This window comes from Aphelocoma coerulescens (assembly GCF_041296385.1).
Source record: "Aphelocoma coerulescens isolate FSJ_1873_10779 chromosome Z unlocalized genomic scaffold, UR_Acoe_1.0 ChrZ, whole genome shotgun sequence".
Taxonomy (NCBI): domain Eukaryota; kingdom Metazoa; phylum Chordata; class Aves; order Passeriformes; family Corvidae; genus Aphelocoma; species Aphelocoma coerulescens.
The window spans coordinates 12,908,443-12,926,215 of record NW_027184085.1 but is presented as its reverse complement, the minus strand read 5'-3'; the positions used below and the strand labels follow the sequence as shown (position 1 = coordinate 12,926,215).

The 17,773-nt window shown below is 35.5% G+C and overlaps 1 protein-coding gene across 1 annotated transcript in view; it reads right to left on the bottom strand.

Annotated features, from left to right (window-relative positions):
- The window catches only part of WDR70 (WD repeat domain 70), a 126,127-nt gene that overhangs the window by 83,456 nt on the left and 24,898 nt on the right, over positions 1-17,773 (bottom strand). Inside the window, exons 6-7 of the mRNA XM_069001836.1 lie at positions 9,129-9,188; positions 3,985-4,118 (exon numbers count right to left, since the gene is read on the bottom strand). Of these exons, the coding sequence (XP_068857937.1) occupies positions 3,985-4,118; positions 9,129-9,188 (194 nt within the window). The remainder of the gene's footprint in view (positions 1-3,984; positions 4,119-9,128; positions 9,189-17,773) is intronic.

Here is a 17,773-nt window from a genome sequence, read left to right as displayed (position 1 = left end):
CTATGTACATTCAAATCCTAGTACCTTTCAGGAAACTACTTTTAAACACTATTTCCCATCAGTAAAGTTAACACTCAGATGACCAACAAAACCAACTATGCAACTTAATATTTTAGCATTTCAGTTCTTATACAGTAGTGACTTCATATAATTGTCTCAGCAGTAGCTATTACCTGTTAAATCTGTCCTCAAAGCATGAGTTACTATATGAAACACTTAAAATATCATAATACTTATTTTAAAAGTTCTGTATAGATCATAGTAATGTAAACTAAGCATAAGTTTCTTATCCAAAAAATGTTTGGGAAAACTGATATTATAATTCAAAAGCCAAAAATTGCTTCAAGCACCCTATTATGTAATACCAACTGGCAGCCAAATTGGACTGAGTATGATAAACTGGTTTTTAATAGAAAGGAGACACTCAAATATGGGAATTTCTGAAATAGATCACAGGCAATGTCACAAAAAACATCCTGATCCTCAAGAGCAAAAATGAATACCTTCTCAGAAGAGAAGATGGCCAGCTACACTAAGCTCAGAGGAAACCCTGAAAGAAATTAAAGGAAACCCACAAGAGAACTAATATCTAAAGTCTAGAATATTCTCTGCAGACAGACAGCTGATAAACCTAGACTAAAGAATACATCAGATTCAGCTTTTGCAGAACAAATACATCTCAGGATTTAAAAATATTTTCTCAGTCATACTTCCAAGTGCTCTTGCCCAATCACATGATTCATACAAAGCTCAAAATATTCCTGAGCCCCACCTGAGTACCATATACAGAATGAAGTACTCATTAGGTTCTATTTCTCATAGTCTAATGCTGAAACTGGCAAAAGAAAATAGCCAGCATCTCCAAAGCACAGGTTCATATTTTGCACTTATCACTGTTGAAAAGTAAGAACAAAGAATATTTAAAAACTAGACTAAAACATTACTTTCATTTGATGCATGTCTCATGCATGAAAAGGGTCTGACCTCTAGTTAAGTACAAACAGCTCAGAAGTAAAATCTGATTTCTGAAAGAATCCACAATACATAAAGGCCCACAGAGTCTTCTGAAAAAAAACCTGTTTTCAGACACTGAAATACTAAAAATAAAACTACAGACATTAATACCATTAACATGGCACTGTTCATAATTCAAACAATGTCGTCTCATTGCTTCTTAGCAGTTCTGTACCAGCATGTCTGAACAAACTTTGCTTTCATCTTAAAATTTCTCCCAGTAATGAAAAGCAACTGGTTTTACAGCATCTAGCACAATGGAACATAACCAATAATTTATCAAATCAGTCATATAAAAAATGCGTTTGAGAGACAAGATTTCCATAACCTTTACCTAAAGAAAAAAAACCCCAAACCCACACCTTCTTGACCGTGCAATATGACTTTCAAAATCATGTTTAGAAATTGCTCTGTAAGTAGAATATTTGCAAAGTCCCAGAAGTTACCACTTTTCTGACGTTTATTGGAACATGACCAAGAGTGGGGCTCTGCAGAGGCAATTCCTTAAGAAAATATTTTTAGTTCTTATTAATGCTAGAGCAAGTCTTGGGAAACTTGCAAAAACAGTTCCTTTTAATAGCATTAATCCAAGTCATTTTGGTTTAAAGCTGCCAAATGTGCATAGCACATTGTACCAGGACCTGCAGAACAGAGCTATATACATGAGTAGAATCATGACAAACAAATATTTTCTACACACATAACAGCTTTGCCTTACACTTGCTTTTGGCTTTAACACCAAGATACGGCTTGAAAGTACTAGCTTTTTGTCAGGCTGGGGTTTTTTTTAACTTTACATCACAAATCCAATGAGAAATTAACAGAGTAACCTGATATTATGCTACAAAATAGAGTCTTGACAATATAGAATTGATCTCAGGCTCCTTCATTTCTAAAATGAAATTAAATTTATAGCTCCAGATCTGGATTTCTGCTAACACCTAATGTTTCCATACCAGAACTCCTCAGAATTCTTTGAAATTCAAGTCTGTGAATGCTAATAGCCCTTGCAATAAACTTCATAGCAAAAAAGTAATATAAGAACATATATACACCTGGACACAAGTTGTATAATATTCCACAGTGCTCACCAGCTTGTCTCAATGTCAGCATGAAAGAACTTGAAGCTGAATCTTTTTACCAGACAGAGATACAGTTCCAGTTTTATGTTTAGAAAAAGATACAGAAGTTGTATTTGAACAATAATTTTTTTAAACCCCTAAAATTAGTTCATGACACTTGCAACATAAGTGTAATTTCCAAACTTCACACCAGTCAAGTCTATTTTTAATATTATTTCATGTTTATATTTTAAATACTTTATTTATACATCAACGTACTCAAACTACAAGAATCTCACAAAGAACATTTATATAAAAATACTTGTGAGATCCTTGTAACACGCTAAATGAACAGTGTCAGGAATAACAAAGATTTTAAGTTCATATTTTATCATTAGTTTTTCGCCAAAAGGAGCTCACCAATTTATCTGCAAGCTATCCCTGAAATAGAACATTAGCATACATTCTACTTGTGGTTTTTATACAACATTTATGTTTTACACCATTATTAGCAAGTACGACTAAATTTGAATGCACTCTTCTGTTAAACTTGAAAATGCTTCATTTAAATAATTTTCTACTGCGAGAGTAAAGACTGTCAGCTCTTTCTGCTCAGTTATGACAGAGGAAGGACAATACCATTTATATCCTGCTAACTAATCATGTAAATGAAACTCATACCAGAAAAGTCTGAATGTCACTTTACATTTGAAAACTTTCATTTATTTATTCCTAAGTGGCAGGTGTACTTAATTATGTTTTCAAAGTAAATGTGCCATTTGTCAGTTTATTATAAGAAGTCAAGATCTGTCAAAGAGATTGGAATTGCATAATGCATTAAAGCCCACTTTTTACTTTTCTGATTTTTCACACTTCAGAACAGCAATAAGAATCCCTTTCTATTTTGCCCCTCTTCAGGATAACAGCCCTAACTTTCTCTCATCTTTCATTATCTAGACTTTTGGCATATCTATAGTCAGTTATATGCATTCCAGCCTTCCAAACTGACCAAAACTCAGCTGTAGCTTTTTAAGATAGTAATGATTAAAATTAGACATTCTAAGTACTACTTACTCTATGTATAATAAAGTTCAATCCTTTTTTTAAGCATACTGAAGTACCTTATAAACTGTGCCACATAAGTTAGACATCAGAAAGTACCTTGATAAAACCACTGGGTTTTGTTTTGGTTTATTTTATGTAATATATTTTTTGGAAAGTTCAGTGTGCACTACTGTTGAAGGAGTTCTGTATTGCAGCTCTCTGGAATAACTAAATGAACTCACTTCACTTACTTTCTAAATTACCAGTGAATAGTATGGATAGTATGGAAATAACTCCCTAAAAATGCTTCCTGCATTTTCTTTTCAATTTGCATATATAGAAATATAGAAATAAATGTAAAGAAATATATTTTCTTTGAGAGAGACAGTATTTCACACTATGTTGCTATTCAGTGATCACTGCAATGCAAAGGACCAGTGCTTCCTGAAACAGAGGACTTCACAAAAATTAAATAACTCACCCTTCCCTTCAGAAATCCTGGCAGCAATTCTCCACAAAGGGGTCAATTGTTTTAACTTGCTTCTCCTCTTAATTAATGTTATTTAAGCAGAGTACATATAGAAAGCGATTTCTATCATTTACAGCTATGAAAGTCAACTTGTCTTTGGTCATTTTCTGATGTGCTATTAATAATTGCATCTGCAAACTCACCTGTAGCTTTCTAAAAGTGGAAAATATGCAAGTCACTGTAAAAAGCAGGAAAAGAAATAAACAAACAAGTTCTTAGGTTCACATTCTTTGGTATTCAAGAGCCTTTTAAACAAGCTGTCTTACAAGGCTTTTGTGCATTCTACCAGGAGCTTAACATGGGACATTAAGTGCAAACTGCAGTCTTCATGCCTACCATTCACAAGGCTGGAGGGACCGAAAAGCTTGGAGAGAGGCATCCATTCCAGCAAAATCCCAAAATTTTACATCATAGTCATATCCACCAGTTATCAAACGAGCACCTGAAGGATCCAACCCCAAAGCAGAAACCTGTACAGAAAAATAATATCGATAATCATATTCATACAAGCTTTTTATTTTTTTTCTACAGTTCTTCAGGGTGTCACCAAAATATAAAATACTACTAAAGTGAAAAAAAAAAACAAACCCAAGCTTCAAACAACCCACTGCCCTGGTTTCTTACTAAAATATCTTAGCTATATTTTCATTTTGAAATTTCACTACCTTGAATAAAGTCTGAGTACTTCTGAAGGATTAGGAAGAATGGAAGTAAAAATTACATAGTCTGAATAAACCACTGAAGACAGCTGAGAAAAAATAGTTTGCAGTGCTTATCTCCTAATCATCTCATTGCAAAATTTGGCTAAGTTCTATTTCTATGAAGAAAATTGTACTTTAGACTTCTATCAAAAGTACAAAAAATATTTCTAGCAAGATAACAAAATAGTTTAATATCCACTAGTTTAAGATTCTAAGTTTATTCAAGACAGCTCATGTGCACATATACATTGCTTAGTTAAATTTCTCTTCTGAAAAAAAGAAGAATAAAGTAGGGTATTAACTTTTTTTAAATCACAGATTTTAAAAAGATACCGTTGTAATAAAATAGGTCAAAATAACTTCTCAAAACCCATTTCTTTTATATACAAAACCAGCTTCTCCGAGCTATTCAGAATTTTGAGGAAAGAATCCTAATGGTTATTACTCTTATCTGTTATTCTCAAATCATAGGTCAAGTAAAATGGGAATTTTACTGAAAATCTATTTTAATTCTCTATTCGAAGAACAGTAATGTTCTATAGTACAATAAATAGTATTTCATATACTAAAATAAATAGTAGTGTTCAAATCATCACATGGAGAAATAAGATAACAGAAGTAATTTCACTGGAAATTATATAAAATAATTACATAAAATCATTTACCTTCAAAATTATTTATTTTCCTTTCTCATTTGTGAGAATATTGTATCTACTACTATGATTTCAAACATTAGCAAAAGATTAGTTGGACATGTGCTAAATTAATTTAGATACCAAGAAATTAATTTTCAAAAATTAAGTCATCTACATGGCAGAGTGTTGAAAAGTAGTATCAAAAAATATAAAACAAGAGTATTTTTAGAATTACTCAAAATTACACCTAACCTGAAATGTTAAAATGCCTGAAGAAATTTTCAGGAAAAGATAAAACTCATATGGAATTCATTCTTAGGTTTTAATGGAACCCATGGGTAAAACCTAGACTATAACCAGCAAATTACTTTTAACCATTGGACAAAAACATGGGTCATCCCACATTTTTAAGACAGATAAGCATCAGGTTAAAGAACCCTTTCAGTAAGAAGAAAGACAGTCTCCAACACAATAAAGTAGTAGTAGTAGTAGCAGCAGTAGTAGTAGTAGTAGTAGTAGTAGTAGTAGTAGTAGTAGCAGTAGCAGTAGTAGTAGTAATAATGATAATGATGATGATAATAATAATAATGTTCTATAAAATGCCAGGAAAAGCATTTCAAGAGATAAACCAGAAAATCCTGAAGGAAAAAGAATAATATTATACTTTAAAAAGAACATTCAGACTTATACAGAATAAAAGAAAAGCCTTCATTTCTGACTGGAAGGTAATGCCTGAGAATAGTGTCATGACTACAGGTTAGCAACACCACATGTCTTCAGGAAAAAAAAGAATTCAGAGGAATTACTTTCAGATGTCTAAAACTGCATTTAAAATTCTAGATATGGATTTACAAAAATGACAATAATTTTACACAGAAGATGCTTACCTATACGTATCTTCTTTACATGTATACATGAAAAGTACTGACTGGAACTATGATTTAATGCAGGGACACAGAAATACCACCAAAAAAACCTTGTCTCAAAGATATATTAGCCTACTACTGTATTTTTTTTTCAAAACTTTAGTATACATCTATATACACTGTGTTATGGAGACTTCTAAAACTTATGTAAACTGTTGAATAGTTCCCACAGAAAACATTTTAAAACATGGAAACAAGTTCAGTGAAAAACTAAACTACAGAAAACAATTGTCCCAATAAAAACAGCATGTATGAATGAAATTTATTCTTTAAGATGGACAATTTGCTTTCCTAGAATTTAGATTTCCTTACATGAAATAGTATGGGCATCTTTTGAGTTTTCTTCTTCCAGTTTCATGTAGATGAAGTTCACTTAACTGTTCCTTATTTTATCAAGGGCTTATTTCTAGTCATTCTCTCCTTTAGGTTCCTGCTGCTCCTGACCAGCTCTCTGCTGGTCACTTTTAAAGCATCACCTCCTAAGGTAGGAACAAGTGATTCCCAAATGCTGGAAATCAAGCAGGTGAGGCAGAAGGCCGGCTTGGCTGAACAGGGATGTTCTCTTGGAAATAAGGCAAAAAAGAAAGGCATATGCCCTGTGGAAGCAAGGTCAGGTGACATGGGAAGAATACAGAGATGCTGCTTGGTACTGGCAGGGAGAAAATCTGTACCAAAGCTCAGCTGGAGTTGAAGCTGCCCAGAACCAGGGGGAAAACACAATTTTTTTTCAAATATATTCACGGTTAAAGGCAGTGTAGAAATAATAAAAGCCCATTACAGGACTGGCATGGACACCTCACAAAGATGACAGAAACAAGGCAGAGGTGTTTAAAGCTTTCTTTGCCTCTGTCTTCTGATGGACCAAGGGGGTCTCAGACCATGACTATGAGAATGATCAACTTCCAGCCAATACTGAAATTGTGGAGGATCTGCTGCTCCAGGTGGATCCCTACAAATCCATGGAGCCTGATGAGATTCAATCTGAGAATCCTCAAAGAGCTGGCTGATGTTACTCCAAAGTCTGTCTTGATGATTTTCAAGCAGTCTTGGGAATCTGGAGAGGTCCCAGTTGACATCGTCTTTTTGGATATAAGTAAAGCTTTTGATACTGTCTCTCATGGAGTCCTTCTGGATAAAATGTATTAGGAAAAGACTCTTCACCCAGAGGCTGATTGGGCACTGGAACAGGCTCCCCAGGGAAGTGGTCACAGCACCAAGACTGAGTTCAAGAAGTGTTTAGACGATGCTCTTGGGCACATGGTGTGACTCTTGGGGATGGTGCTTTGCAGGCCCAGGAGGTGGACTTGATCTTTGTCAGTCCCTTTTCAACTCAGCATATTCAGTGATTCTGTAATTAAGGTACCTCACAGTATTTCAAATATACAATGCCCTAGTATGGCCAACTGTCTGAAAATAGTACTTTGAAGAAAACCAACAAATGATGGTCCTAATCACCAGGGAACTGACTCCTCCTTAAACTAAATGTCCTCCTATAATTCAGAGGCATTCACTTGCGGAAATCTTTTCAAACGTGTAACCTCTTATGTGTTTCCAAAAAGAATATGCCCCTTTTACAACTTAAACGGAAATTTTGAACCCTAACCATTTCATTCATGATTTCTGACATGAAGAAAAACTAGACACCTCCAGATTAATCAAAACACTCAAGTGCTCTATTCAATAACTTCTATATGAGGAAGCCATTGTGATATATTAGAAAGCACAGATTACATATTCTTTCTCATACCCACCTATATATCAAAAATACCATGAGAAATAAAAAATATATACGGAGTTTCAATGGGAACAGTAATTCCTATTACACTGTAAAAGCAAGACAACTGGGAAATTAATCAGGTTTCTGGAAGGACTCTCTAGCTTGGGAAATCTTTTCTGAAATTTCTCAGCTGCACAGGAATAGAGTCATCATCAAATCCACATTCACTAGATTGAAGAGGTACAGATGGGATATATAAGTTTAGCTGAAATACAGTACACTGTATGAACATAATGAGAAGACTGTATTTAAAAACATTGGGGTAGAACACAAAATCAAGATATGAAGTTACTCCCATCCTTATGTATTTAAGGTCATGGGTAAGTGGTTTCACTGCTCTAAAACAAACAAAAAAAAACCCAAAAAGGTAGCCCTTCTACAGAAGAGATCTTTTTTTCAATTATGTGTTTCATTTACTACATCCAGTCTAATCTGACTGTGCCATATATATCCCACATTACAATTCACCTCTGTTCTAGGTGATGACAGCTGCATTCTCCTGCAGTCAAAATATCTCAGAAGTCTTCCAAAACTGTAACTTCCACTTTACAAGGCCTTTTAGTTAGAAATAACATGAGCTTATTCTTTAAGAAGCCATGAAAAATTTTACCTAACGAAGTTTGTTAGGACATGTATTCAGGAAACATACTGCAGAAGCAGTTACTGTCACATGTAAAACAGGAAACTATTTGCACTAGTACACTACTCTGCAAAACCTAGTATTCATAAAAATTAATAGGCAAAGCAGTTGCATGCACTGTGTGTAGAAAAATTCACTCTGTTTTGTTTAGTGTAATGCAATGCATCTCTTACAAGTCTTCAACCAGTCAGCACATAAAAGCAATTGAATTTGTGTTGGAGGATGTGATTATACAAATATAGCAACACATAGAGGAAAAAAATGATACTTCCAAGTTGGATTGTGGTTCTTTAAAAGAAAGCAAAGGAGCAGTAGTGGAGATAAAATCTAAAAAAGACAGAGTCAAAGACAAGAAAGAACAAGATCTCAAGAAATTGAGAATGATGTATAAAAGGCACTAAAAAGATTGAAGTAGAATGAAGTACTCAGCAGCAAAGAAGTCGTTGGAAATAACATTCTCCTTTAAACCAATGACCAAAGAAAGGTCTAGATTAGACCCATGTCTACATATTAGGAAGGTCTAGCCTAGAAGAGGAACTCTAACAATTACAGAGAGAAGACTTGATGAAAATGAGACAACAGTTGAGTCATACAGAGCTATATTTATGTTTTTATGAGAAATTGAAGAGATGGTCCTGGAACACACTTTCAATTGCACTAAGAAAAGAGACCGACTAAAACAACAAATCAAGGAAAAAATTCAGTTCTTCAACTTCAGCTGGTAAGTATTTGTTAACTTATTTCACAGACTGACACAGTTCTAAGAAGAACATGAAGGGTTGAAAACATGTTATCACTTACTGTCTTCGTTCCATGTTGGAGTGTAATTTCATGAGAATCTGGAATTTTCTTGACAGGGTTCTGGAAAAGAAGAAAATTCACCTCTATGAAAACAGTGCTATCACCAAAAAAACCCACTAATGCAATATATATGTAAAAGTAAGAAAGGTTTCCATCACATCAGTTGTAACATGAGGAGGAGAAATGGGAAAATCATAAACCAGAGACTGATTTCACATTTTTATTTTCATGGATATAGTCCCAAAAATATGATGAATAATTGTTTTAAAAATATGACACCATCTTAAGACAAAAACAGGAAAATATTTTCTTTTTTTTTTCTCTTTGGAAGATATTAATTCACACAGAAAGAAATGTAATGGAAGTACTCAAGTACTTTTGAGCAACTTTCTACAAAGGTCATGTGAATCATTACTCTCAAAATGCTTATTTATCTGGCATCTCTCCAGTTTCCTAAAACAGACACAATCTATCCTCTTGATGCTTGACATCTTTGTTATAATTTTCTGTTCCCAAAGTATGATTTTAAAATAATTTTAGGCACACTTTATACTACACATTAAATCTCTTTCCTTATCCATCTCTGCCAATCCCTTCATTATTTTTCAAGCTTCACAGAAAAGTCTCTATAGCATCGTACTTGTTTTATCTTCTTTATCATTTCCATCTTCTATTTGATAAAACTGAAACTCTCATTATCTTTGGTTTAGCCACACCTACCCTTCTTCTAACTTTACTTCAATTAAAAGGAAGTATATTTAGGTTAGGTATTAGGAAGAAGTTCTTTACTTTGAGGGTGGTGAGGCACTGGAACAGGTTGCCCAGAGAAACTGTGGATGCTTCATCCCTGGAAATGTTCAAGGCCATGTTTGGATGATGCTCTGAGAACTTGGTCTAGCAGAAGGTGTCTCTGTCCATGGCAGAGGGCTTGAAATGAGATGGTCTTTAAGGAGGGAGGGCATGTTGTGCACATGCATTCATTAGCTGTCTTCCAGAGCAACCACTTTGCTCACTGAAGCCCTACTGGGAAGTGCCAAGACATCCCCTGCTGATGGGAAGTAGAGAATAAATCTTCTGCTTTCCCTTGTTTCCACATGTGGCCTGCACTTTTACTTCATTATGCTGCCTTTATTTTGATCCATGTGATTTTTTTCCATCTTCCTGTCTTCTCCTGCTCCATCCTGCTGAGGATGGCAGTGATAAAACAGCCCGGTGGACACATGGCATCCAGCCAGGGTCAGCCCACCACAAGGTAACAGTAAAGGTTTTCCAATAGCTACACATGACATCCTAAAAGGTATAGCCCACACAGCATTAAGTGACATTTCCACAGACTCAGTGGTTTAGAAGCTGAGAAGCAGCTGTTAACTCAAAATTCCCAAGCAAAGCTGTGATTATGAAAATGAGTTTATTGTTCAACTGACACTATAAAGCACACATACAAAGGTATAATTATAATACAAATTAAGTTTTCAATGCTCCATCATTTCCTACACTATAAACTGGTATTTGCTATTCTTGGGATGCAAAAACTGCTCAATAGCCACTTGCTATCCAAGCACATTCCATAAAAACCAAACAGTGAAAAGCAAAGAGTTTCCAAGATTCACCCACAACAGCCGTCACCCACAAGAAAAGATGTACTATTTTTGTAAATCAGAGGCTTTCACAGAAACCATCTGTTGCATTCTTGTCTTAATGACTGCAGGGTCGCTCTTCTGCTTTGGAATATTATAGAATTCTTCATTTCACGTACCTTACCACAAAGGTAGGTACTGTAAGTCTATATTGTGTCAGCACTGAATTTAAGTTTCAAATGGTATCTTAACTACCTTAAGAGTTCTTTCAATAATTCAAAGAAAAAAGATGAATTTACTAATAAACAAAATTAACTAGAACAAATTTAATTTATTTTAATTGCTAGCTCCTTCAGGTGACAATGATTAAATTCCCATTTTCATGAGAAGAGAGGAGCACTAACATGAAAACATTTTTGCTTTACACCACACTCACACTGGAACAGTATTCTGGCTACTTAGTTTAGGAAAGAAGAACAGATAGGAATATATTCTGCCACCTGATAAATCAAACATCCTGAGCCTGAAAGTTAGACATTTGGCGACTGCTACTGGTGCTAAGCTCTGCAGTGTCCAAGGGATGCCTGACAGTTAAAGTAACTGTTTAGACTATTCAAAACAAAAAATTAAGATAACAACATCCAGGAACATATCTTGGCATAACATCTTCAAATTAGCTAAACATTTACAAAAAACCAAGGTGGCTTATTCTATTTTAGTTAACCATGAACTTCCTAAATAACTCAGAATGCTGTATCTCTAACATGCTACAGCACATGCTTATAAACACCCAAGATAATCAGATGCAACTACACTTTTCCAGTCATTACACTCCAAAGAATAAAGAATGCCATAAAATAATTTTTTTCACAATCTGAAAGGGGAATATAGTTAGTATATTTATGCTGATTTGAACATCTGGATATCACGTAAACTGGAACTGTTTCAGACTGTAAGTCTGAAAAAAATGAAAAGGTAGAGTTTGCCTGAAGTGTACCTGCACTTCCAGGACTTAAGGTTTTGCTTGGATTTCAGATGCTAAATTTACACAAACTGATTCCATAATTTCACTAACATTGTTCTGCAAAATTTGTATTGTAATTAAAACCAGAGAAGATAAAATCTTTAGAGGATTTCTGGTTTGGTTTTTTGTTGTTGTTGTTGTTGCTGTTATTATTTTCTTTTAAAGCACATGAGGAAAAGACAGTATTTTAAATTTCCCCTTCAGCAGAAACAGAGGGAAACATTTATGGTGTCAACATATCTCCTAATATTTTTACAAAAATTCTCGATTCCCTGGCTGACATAAGATCAATATATATTAAATCTGTGAAACAAGAGTATTCTGTGAGTTCAGAGTTCTTCTCCAAATGAAAAGTCTTAGTTTAAAAGCAATTTCTGCAAATGGACATTGCAAATCAGCATCACATCTGCAGTGATGGAGTTACTCTGCAGTACGGAGTTACAATTTCTTCAGGGAATTTCAGCCCTAGCTGAGCGCTAAACTCCTGTGCCTAACAACAATCCTCTATTTACTGCACCACTGTCAGTAAATATTGTGAATTTTTTTTCCTTGTTCTTTTTGGGAGGTCCCTTATTCTCAAACAATACTCAGAAAATAGGCCACTAGCAACCAGAGGCTGAAACTAGATTAGTCTCTCTAGATTGTCTTGAAAAAAATCAAAGACAAAACCAAAAAATCAAATAAACCAAAATTACTCACTTTTTCATGGCCCAACCAGAGAAGGGGAAAATGATGCCTTTAGGCCTAAAATAACCTCTACTGTTCCATTTGCAGAGGTCTATATATCACTAAATGGAAATTATATTGCATGAGAGAGACTTGCAAGCTATAGGTATTCTTCCACACAACAGACCTTGAAATAGGAACTTCTCTGGGTACCCAAAATACTACAATTTACAGAGAAAAACCACTTTTTTCCCTCTGTGTTTGCAATTGCCCTTATAAAGGATCATGCCTTCTTTGAGGATTTAAAGACTGTATGTTGCCCTGGAAGAAAATATTACTTTCCTTTTCTGGATAACCCCTTTGTTCTCAGCTCTCTGCTGAAACGCTGGCTTCCTGGAAACTTGAAAAGACTACTCATTTGTGAGAGCAGAGCTATTGCACAGCATGGAGTAAAAAAATGCAAAACTACAGCTGGTTGAACTAAAAGGTGAGCACTTTGCCTGCCTTGAGCAAGAGAAAAGGTTAAAGCTGATTTGGCTACTACCAATTTTAAATATCTTTAAGAGAGCCACTAAATTGATCAGGAAGCTGGAGCACTTCTCTTGTGAGGACAGGCTGAGAGCGTTGTTCAGCCAGTGGAAGAGAAGGCTCTGGGGAAACATTATAGCACCTTCCAGTACCTAAAGGGGGCCCAAAAAAAGCTGGAGGGGGCCACAAGGACATGTAGCATTAGGACAAAGGGGAATGGGTTTAAACTGAAAAGGGGGGGAGGCTTAGGTTGGATATTAGGAAGAAATTCTTTACTGTGAGGGTGATGAGGCACTGGCACAGGTTGTCCAGAGAAGCCATGGATATCCCATCCCTGAAATTTTTAGCACCAGGATGGATAGGCTCTGAGCAACCTGATTTAGTCACAGAAGCATTGGAATGAGATGGTCTTTAAAGTCCCTTTCAATCCAAATCATTCAATAATTCTGTGATTCTACTATACTAAAAAACCCCTTCTGCTCCAAGTGTAAACACACCCTGCTCTTTTGGGTCTCTAGTTTGGTATACTCCACAGGGAAGATGCTGTCTGTTCATGAGCAGGAGTGATGAGGAGGCAAGAGCTACACTTTACACAGATTTCTCCATTTCTGGTGAAACTACGGGTTTTGCAGAACAAGTATCACAGATGTGGTCTGACACCAATGATTACTGCCTTATTCGAAAACAGATGGAAATGACTGGAATCCTAAATGGGCAGCAGGAATAGCTGGTGGAAGTGGAAGGGGAACAACAAACCCTAGCAACAACTGGTAATGAAAGTACCTCCATCTGCTTAAGAAACTGCAGCAATTCCAACTCCCAGAAAAAAAGGAGTCCCTACAGAAAGCCATGTTTCAATCATTCAAATTCCAGTCCTTCTAGCAATTAAGAAAAAAAACCTTTCTATTTTTGTGCCTTTTCTTTAAATATATAATGTTCATGTTTTCTTTCAAGTTCTTTTAAAGCTTATTATTTTTCCATCCAAAATTACTGTTTTGAGTAGAAAAGCAAATGCCATACTGCTGAGAGTCAAGGTGGGAAGAGGAGGAAAGTTTGAAATCTCTTGAAAGGCTTTTATTTTGTATACCACCATACAGACTGACAGTGCTGAAATCTGCCTTGTGACAAGATACTAACAAATTTCTCTCTCTTCTGTTTTCTCCAGCAAAGAGTTCAAAATCACAAATGCAATTAAGAAAGAGTAATCAAGATGACAGCAAAGAGTTAAAAAGAAAAATGTAGTATCTCCTAATAAAAATGTTCATTCTATAAATTATGTTACATACTAAAAGAGAATGCTCTTTAAACATTTTAAGGACAAAAATATGGGCAGACAACTCATCAACAACCACAGAAAGAATGGGATATCTGACACAGTAATTCCCAAAGCAGACAGGTACAATAGCACAAGCTTTTCACAGAATCATGGAATTGTCAGGGTTGGAAGGGACCTCTGGAGATCATCCAGTCTGTCATACATGAAATCCCTAATCAGCTTGGTCTTTGCATGTTAAGTGCTTTAATTAGTTAATTTTGAGTTAAACAATTTTTTTTAATTGAATGTTAAAGTTAACCCATCAGCCCAGGTACACAAATCAAGTTTTATTATTATGGTTTTCACTTGTTCAAAGCAGTTTATTTGCACCAGTCCCAGTTAAAATTCCCCAGTTAAAAGTTCCCCAGTTAAAACCCCTTTTCAAACTTTAAACCACTTGTACACTGTAAGAGTTGTTTCTCTTACATTCATTGTCTACTTTTATAAGTGTTTTAAGAGGTATTAGATGTATTTTAATATTTTTTTTAAGGTTCTACTTTGCACTTTAGCCTCAGGACCAACTTCAAAACCCCAGTTCCTAACATCCAATTGCTATTTTTTAGCCCCATAGACGTTATTCTGCAGGCAAGCTCTGTAGCAACCTGAATCTTAATGAGGGCATGTTACCACCCTTACTTCAGCTGTTACCACCCCCCTGACAACGACGAGCTATTGGTAGACAGAGATGATCTGTCAAAAAGAAAGCACCAATCACTTTGGACCAAAGGGGTGTGCTGTGGGTGGGCTGTGGGCGGGCTGTGGGTGGACCAGGGCAGAGCAAAGGCACTATAAAACAACGAGGCACGCGTCAGAGCGCCACGCAGAGACCACTGCAGAGGTGGATGCCCATGCTGGCTACTTAAGCCTTACTCCTATTAAGGAGCCTTTAATTATTTTTACCTTTGACTTTTGGATTAGCTAAAAGTCAGCCCAGCACTGCAAGTTCTTCCACCAGAGGTCCAGTGCTGTCTAGGCCTGAAGATCTCTAATCCCTGCGCTCCTGGGGCATACCTCCTGAGCCCCTAGGATCCCAAATTTTTATATTTTTCTAATTTCTGTAATTCTTCAATTTTTCCGTTTTCAATAAATTATTTTAATTTTTACTAAGAGTTGTCTCATTTCTCACACAGTCCAACCTTCCAGCCAAGGCAGGGTCACCTGGAGCAGATGACACAGGAATTTTCCCAGGAGGGTTTTGAACATCTTCAGAGAAGGAGATGCCACAATCTCCCTGGGCAGCCCATAAAGTTTAGATATAAAATGCCAGAGAAAACCACTGAATTCTGGAAGTAAACCACTGTTCATCTCAACCACCAAAGAAATCTGGTCCAACTGCTGCAGTATCTAGGCACAACCACATGTTTATATGAAGAGCAGAAGGCTTCAATTCATGCTATTTGTTGCTTGCTATTGTCTGTATCAAAATGTGTTTGGTTTACAGGTCAAGTATTTTCTCCCATACATCACTTAAAATACAACTAAATGCTTCTTTTTGGTGTAAAGAAGTTATAGAAGTCCATAAAACTTCATAGGGGGACACTTGCACAACCTTTTTGTACTGGAATTAATCTCAGGACCACAAACAAGCAGTTTTTTCCTTTCTATCTCACATTCAACTTCAATATGCTAGTGAAGGAAATTAAGAGACTATTTTAGTGATGATGAACAGAGAGAACAGAATCGTGCTCCATTCTTCAATATTAAGCCTGAAACACTATTTGAAGAAAGATAAAAGGGTGTTATGAGGAGTATTTCACAAATCTGGAAGAAAACATCCCTCATTCCTCTTTTCAAACTAGATAAATGTTTTAAGCTGTTAGGCACCCAGATGAATTTTCCATGACAGCAGTGGAAGGTGAAGGCAGTAGTAAGTTTTCTCATTTATTTTTTCTGTTCTTTTTTAACCTCGTTTTTCAAACAAATACACACTGATGTCATGTTTTGTTCCACAATCATGCACTGATTAAAACCATATTACTTGTAAAATGGGCAGGTTTTCCAAGCCACAATTTTTCACTCTTTTCCTCTGTAAATTAAACTGAAAGTAAATGTGTAAGATATACACTAAGGTTGCCCAAGTGAAGACTCAAGAGAAAGACAGAGTATGAAAAACCACATTATGAGAGATGGGCAAGATGCTGTTCTACAGCAACACAAAAATATAAATATTTTTAGGTTTACAGGAGTGTACTACCCACAAACTTCCATGCAGAAGGAAGCATACAGATTTGAAAGGACATTTCAACAACTTTTAATTTTCTCTTTTAGGTGTTAGAATTGACAGATGTATTCTCATTCAAACTTGCATGTTATTAAACTCAGCTTGGCCCAGATTCACATAATCGGAGTTGCTAAATGTGACGCATCTAAATATGGAAAACACTTACTCCAGACTTCCTATACAGCCTTCAAAACTAAGCTAATAACTCAAGAAGAAGGATCAGTATACCAAAAAACCAAAATCATTTGGAAACCTCTCCTCTTCATGAATTATTATGGAAAGTGCAAAGCATCTGAATTCCTAGCATAGGTGCCTTGATTACATTGGATGAATCAGGGCATGTGTATCTGTATTATCTAAATTTCTGGTCTGAAGATAAAGGAAAATATTCTGGAAAACACAAGGATGCATGCAAACACTAATATGAATTATCTGGGTTGGCATTCCTACAAAATACCCAAAATACTGTTACTCATGGAAAAACAAAGATAACTATAACTGCATGATGAATGCAGAAAACCTTCAAAATTAACAGAAATGTTGGAAGGCCCCTACAAAATTATATTAGGCTTTAATTTAGGTAAGTCAAAACAGCGCAGAACTTACATCTTGAATTTTAAGTATAGGAAGATCACGGAGATGTTATTCTTTCCTTTAGTGAACTAAGAGGTATTGCTTGCTTCAATGTGCACTCAAGAATTAAAAGGTACTTTAAGTAGATGAACTTCCTTTCAAATACCTACAGGAAGTAAATTTAACTATTCAATATGGAAATAATATTGTGGCTAGTTCCTCCCAACATCATCTAATTCACAGATTTGTGTAATTTTTTCTTATGATCTAAACCTAAGCATTTTGTCACGTTCAACCAGCAAGGGAAAAGACCTTAGATTAAAACTTTATTCCAACACAACTGCCTAAAAATAATAATTTTCTAATGTTATTATAGGTAAGATACAACATATTTTATTAGATGATGGGTCAAATGGTAACTCAGACACTGCGGCATGACACAACAGGTAGTATCGATTAACTGTTCTGTTCCCTTTCATGCCACTTACCAGCACATCCTTTTCTGAAAAGACTCCAATGGCTTAGCAGTTTAGAAAAGGTATTACAAATAGAATCTCAGCATGTTTGCAAGCACCTTTTTTAGATATAAACACCATACTTCTGAAGTACAGCAAAAAGCCTGCTTGATCTGTCTTCTGGGGGCTACTCTTAGATAGATGTCAGGAGGTTGCTATTTTTCATCTAGATTCCAAAATCTCATTTAGATAAATTTCTAAATTTGTAACAAGCCTTTGATTTATG